The sequence below is a fragment of the Mus caroli genome, chromosome 16, assembly GCF_900094665.2.
Source record: "Mus caroli chromosome 16, CAROLI_EIJ_v1.1, whole genome shotgun sequence".
Taxonomy (NCBI): domain Eukaryota; kingdom Metazoa; phylum Chordata; class Mammalia; order Rodentia; family Muridae; genus Mus; species Mus caroli.
This window is the reverse complement of record NC_034585.1, coordinates 81,977,761-81,983,511: the sequence shown is the minus strand read 5'-3', so window position 1 is coordinate 81,983,511 and position 5,751 is coordinate 81,977,761. Positions and strand designations below refer to the sequence as shown.

General features: G+C 40.4%; 1 protein-coding gene across 5 annotated transcripts in view; it reads right to left on the bottom strand.

The window, feature by feature from the left end:
• Positions 1-5,751, bottom strand: part of Usp16 (ubiquitin specific peptidase 16) — a 31,351-nt gene that overhangs the window by 7,763 nt on the left and 17,837 nt on the right. For all 5 annotated transcript variants that reach the window (XM_021185640.2, XM_029470395.1, XM_029470394.1 and 2 more), the window contains 5 exons: positions 4,850-4,980; positions 4,515-4,602; positions 3,502-3,580; positions 2,054-2,145; positions 1,242-1,298 (listed from right to left, as the gene is read on the bottom strand). In XM_021185640.2, coding sequence (XP_021041299.1) covers positions 1,242-1,298; positions 2,054-2,145; positions 3,502-3,580; positions 4,515-4,602; positions 4,850-4,980 — 447 coding nt within the window. The remainder of the gene's footprint in view (positions 1-1,241; positions 1,299-2,053; positions 2,146-3,501; positions 3,581-4,514; positions 4,603-4,849; positions 4,981-5,751) is intronic.

Sequence of the window (5,751 nt, the reverse complement as noted above, 5' to 3'; positions counted from 1 at the left end):
AACTCACTCTGTAGACCAGGCTGGCCTCGAACTCAGAAATCCGCCTGCCTCTGCCTCCCGAGTGCTGGGATTAAAGGCGTGCGCCACCACGCCCGGCTCCTACTCCATTATTTTTAATTCCTACAATATATAAAAAGTTATGTAAAGGTCAGGCATGGTGACACACCCCTTTAATGTCAATTCTCAGGAGGCAGAGCCAGACAGATCTCTGAGTTAGAGGCCAGCCTGAATACAGAGCAAGTCCAGGACAACTAGGACAGACATACAGACACTCTGTCTCCGATAACAATCATCACAGGCTGAGGAAATATGAAACAAAACAGAAAGAAGGCCATGGGAGGGAGGGGGAGGAACTGGCTCAGCAGTTAGAAGGAGCACCATTGTCAAGTGACTCACAACCATCCAAGCTCTAGCTCCTCCATGGGTTCAAAGCCACCTTACAATCAGTTGCACATACCCCTACACAAATATACCTATGTACACAAAAAGTGTGACATGTAAGTAGATTAGAAAGGAGTGCAGTGAGTGTTACTGGCTGCATGCCAGAGCATGTTGTATAGATGTCCTTTTGTAAATGCACTTGTGTAAGCGGTTTCTAGATCACACCACATTCCTCGGTAGTTTTGTCTTTTTCTGCATGTAAATGATGGTTTTAGGGAAAGTAAAGTGAATAAAGTCACTTGAATAATGACTCAGTCACTTGTTTACAAGTTGGGTGCTCACTGGGTCACCCTTGTTGGCCTGCAACTTCCTATATAGACCACCCCAAGTTTAAATTCAGAGGTTTGCTAAGTTGTACCTCCCCAGAGTTGAGAGTAAAGTCACAGGAAACCACACCCAGCAGCTTGTATCTTACAGCAACTTAAAAGGAACCCAATTAATATGGCATAAATTGAGATAATCATTTCTGTTTAATCTTTATGCACTAAAGACTACAAGGGACTTGTGGTCAGCTTTAAATACAGAAAACAGTTATTTTAATAGGAAAAAAAATACTCCCCTATATGTAATCCTATCAAGATAATACCTACAAAGAATCCTAGACACAGCTTTTAAGTAAAGAACAGAGCCCTTTTTCTTTTCAAATCCTAAACATGATTCCATCTCTAGTAAACACTGGAAAACTTCTCAATGGGCTGGCTGGAAATACACAGATCCTTAAAAGATGTTCCTCATAAAATCCTACAAAGACAAAATTAACACAAAAGGAAGTAAATCTTGTTTGCTAAAGTAATACTCACCTGATCATCTAAAACTGGAAGAGACAAATCAAGGAACGATTCATGCACCAAGGAGACCTTAACCAACCAGAGGCAATGTAAAAGGGAAAGGAAAAAAATATGTTAAATCTTACTATTACATTAGTCCCATCCAGCAGAGAAAGACATTCATGTTAAGAATTACCTATCCGGGCTCCTCTCTCACCACCCAAGGATGAACAGTAGAAGGTGGCATTTAGTAAGCAAAGGACTAAGAAACTTGGAAGGGGGCGGTTAAGAACATTCACTGCTCTTCCAGAGCTCCTGAGTTCAATTCCCAGCACCCACATGGTGGCTCACAACCATCTGTAATGGGATCTGCCCACTACAGATGCCCACTTCTGGTGTGTCTAAAGAAAGTTACAGTGTACTCACATGTATAAAATAAATAAATCTTTGAAAAAGAAAGAATATTTGAAATAGAAAAATTATAGAACTTTGAAGACCATAAGTTGGGGGAAGAATTTAGTTATTGTAATTTATTAAAGATTTTAAGGGTAATAAATATGTTTACAGTGAGTAACCATATACATCAAAAAGACTATCATGCGAGGGCTGGGGATGGAGGTACATACTTAGAATGCCAGCCCTCAGAGGTTGAGGCTGGATAACTTTGATGAGTTCCCAGCCAGCCTGGGCTACAGAGCAAGACTTCATCTCAAGACCAACCAACAATACCACTCTAGTAGTCAATAATTAAATAACCCTGGCTGAGGCACACTCCTCATTCCTGCTTTAATTAGATATGTCTGTCCGTCCTCAGTGTCCAAGCCCACCCCACAACACCCACTTACAGTCCTGCATTCATCACACATGATCGTACTAGTCAGCTCGCCACCAAAGATGCGGTCCACAAAACTCGGGATTGCCTTTTTCTTTTCATAATCTATAACAACAAAAGAATTACAATTATTTCTTAAAGTTAATTGGGAAAAGTTTAAATAACTTATCTAAATTTTCATTCTTAATTTCCTGTCCCTAAAAGTTTTTTCTCTATTCATAATTACCAGTGTTACATTTGTAAGTTGTGGGAGTTAACAGTATATAGTCTACCACTGAGAACAAAATTAACACAATTACCTTTTTATAAATGATTTGTGTCCGTGCGCGCGCGTGCGTGTGTGTGTGTGTGTGTGTGTGTGTGTGTGTGTGTGTGTGCGCGTGTGTCTGTGTGTGTGTGTCTTCCTGTCTATTAACAGGAAACAAACTTCCACTCAGTGGACTGTTATCATGATCAGAAACAACCAGGTGAGACTCTGCTAGTCAGTCCCATCACCCCTTGTTCCAGCGCTAACCTCTGACGACAACCAGTACTGATAGGAGACTGCAGTCTAACAGAAGACTAGACACAACTTGGTCTATGAGCTCTGAAAACAAAACAATACAAAACTCCTGGGAACTATCAGGCAAATTGTTACGTTTGACTTTCTACAGTCCTATTAATACTTTTGACATGCTTAAAGTCAGAGAGTATTTTAATATCTAATCACATACTTTTCAAAGTCCATGAAGTGTATAAACATTACTCAAGTGGTCTTTGCCCACATGCAGACGCCAGAGGCACTGTTTTGTTACCAGGCAGACTCTATGGCAAGATGAGGAGGCACAGCTGTTAGGAGGCTAATACTGGAACCCTTGGTCACTGGGACCGCTAGCTAACATTTTACAAAACTTAAATGAAAATCCAACGTAGCTCTTGTGTTCCATCGGCCCTGTGTCAAATGCTCAGCAGTTACACATAAGCAGTTGTGACTTTATAGGAAAGCATGCAGGAGAATCCCACCATCATATTAAATTCTGTGGACAGAGCCAAGTGTAGTGGCTCATGCCTCTAATTCCAGCACTCAAGAGGCCAAGGCAGAAAGATGTGTGAGTTCTGGAGCAGCCTGAGCTAGAGCTAAGACAGCTTTATGATTGATAACCAGCTATGGATAAGTCAGACTAGTGTCATTCACTTACTGTCTGTTAATTAGAATTAGTTTCAGAAAAATAAAATTGTGATGCTATCTTAATTCTATCTTTATAGATCTTAATATATTAATGCATAAAAAGAATATATCACAAGCTAAGCTTTCCCAAAATATTTGCCCCTGGAGGGCTGATTTTTGAAACTCAACAATAACATGGGTAAATTGTATTTAAATTAATTCTGGGTTTGAAATATATGTGCCAGTCAGTAATTTTGTCCTAAGGTACAGAAGAATTCAACTATAGTGTTTTAATTCAAAAAATCAGACATTACCTTTAACTTTATTTTTTACTTCTTCATCCAATTTTTCAGTAGAATTACCAAATGCTTTAAGAATTCCTTTACTCACTCTCTAAAATAATAAAATGAATATATATACACTATTAAATTTTAAAGTTATTTTCCTTAGAAAATATGTAATAAATTAAAGGAGTAAGATACAGCTCCACAAATTTACTGAGATAATCACATTTTCAAGATTAATTCAAGGAGCTGAAGAAAACCTATGCCTATTAAGCCTACAAAGCAAATCTCTGAATACAGGGATGGTCTTAGCACTTCAAGACCTTAAGCCTATTCAACACCGCTTCTTAGGGCACACCACCACTTCAGGAAAACATTGAGATATTCAGTGCTAGTGAGGCTATGCTGCAGCTAGAAGAACCAGCCCCAACACTTACTGCTGTGCCATTCCTGAGTTAAGGATGGGACATTTCTACACCAGCCTACGGAGTAATAGAACAGTCTACTTATAGGATGGCTGCAAGAACTATAAAAGGTAGTTCACATGAAACACAGAACTGCCTGGTTTAAATGGAAAACAAAATGAGTTATTATTACTGTTACTAGTATAATTAATTAAACTCATACCTCCAAAATGCACTATATATCCTGGTAATTAACAAAAGTGTTTAGTTTAAAAATGCATCTCCTGACTCTAACTAAAGTGCAAATACTTCCCAGATTCAGCACTTGTAGTAAGCCATACTCGGGAAGAGTATGCTGCAACAAGGACTGTCTGGGGAGAAATGTTTTCCAGTGTTCTGCATCTCTCCTCTCGGAGTCTACTGTAACAGAGTCCTTAAAGATGGGATTGCTGCAGTAAACAGAAAACCTCCATTTAGGAGAATCATTCTAACCCTGCTCACTTGTCCCAAATGAAGAAGCACATTGGCTGGAAACCCTGGTATAAAGTAAGTGTTTAAAAGCACATCGGCCTCTGGGACTGGTTGGAAACGGCAAGTGCGCCCATGAGATTACAAACAAGATTCTCAGAGTATGCTAACTTGGTGTTCTTCTGCTCTCATCCCATCCAGTAGGTAGCGAAGCAGCTCCTGGCTGTCTTGTTGCTGGTACCCTTTAAAACGTGTTGCTCTAAAGAAAACACACAGAAAAGCAGGATGAGTCTACTACACTAAAGTCTTAAAGTAACAGTGTCAGAGTTTTCTCAAAAACTGTGTCTGCTGTAAGAATAGCCTAGGCAGATTTAATTATCACACAAAGCATGCTGCTTTTCAATCAGCATGAAATATGTTGATGCAGTTGGTTCTGGTGCTATTGGTCATAAACCTTTCTCAGCATCTCACTGACGCACTGAAAGCACAAACAAGTTGATACTCACTTTTTACAGACCTGAGAAAAGAGCTCTTTAGGTGTCACAACTCGCTTTTTGTTCTCTTGCATCTCACTGAGAAACTGGCTCATGGCTAAAGTAAGAGGACCTGGAGGCTCGAGGTTTACTTCTAAAGGTTCCTGCAAATGGGAATAAAGAGAATGCTAGTCAAACACTGGAGTCATTTATTTAACCAATACGTGACAAGCCGATGATCGTGACAGAGCTGACCAATGTAAACATCCAAAATGTACATCAAGAGATATGGAAACTATGCCGGGCGTGGTGGCACATGCCTTTAATCCCAGCACTCGGGAGGCAGAGGCAGGCGGATTTCTGAGTTTGAGGCCAGCCTGGTCTACAAAGTGAGTTGCAGGACAGCCAGGGCTATACAGAGAAACCCTGTCTTGAAAAACCATTAAAAAAAAAAGAGAGAGAGAGATGGAAACCATATGCTCAGAACTTCAGCTCTGGGCCAGCTAACAGCTCAGTGGGTGAAGTACTGGCTGGCACCTGAGCTCGATCCCCAGAACTCTGTAACTGTGGAAGGTAAGAATCCACCCCACCAAGTTTTCTTCTGACCTCCGTATGTACACCGTGTCACAGGCACACACACATGCCTCACACACAAATTTAAATACAAAATTTAAAAGGAAAATTGAAGTTTATTTTAGTTTGAAGTGGCCAGGACCTTACTACCTAAGAATTGAGAAAGCAAAAGCAAAACCTATCTAATAACAATGGATAAGGTAAAATGTATTTGGCTACACAGCACTTGAGTCACATGGAAAGATGTTTAAAAACAACAGTGCAGGGCTGGTGAGATGGCTCAGTGGGTAAGAGCACCCGACTGCTCTTCCGAAGGTCCAGAGTTCAAATCCCAGCAACCACATGGTGGCTCACAACCATCC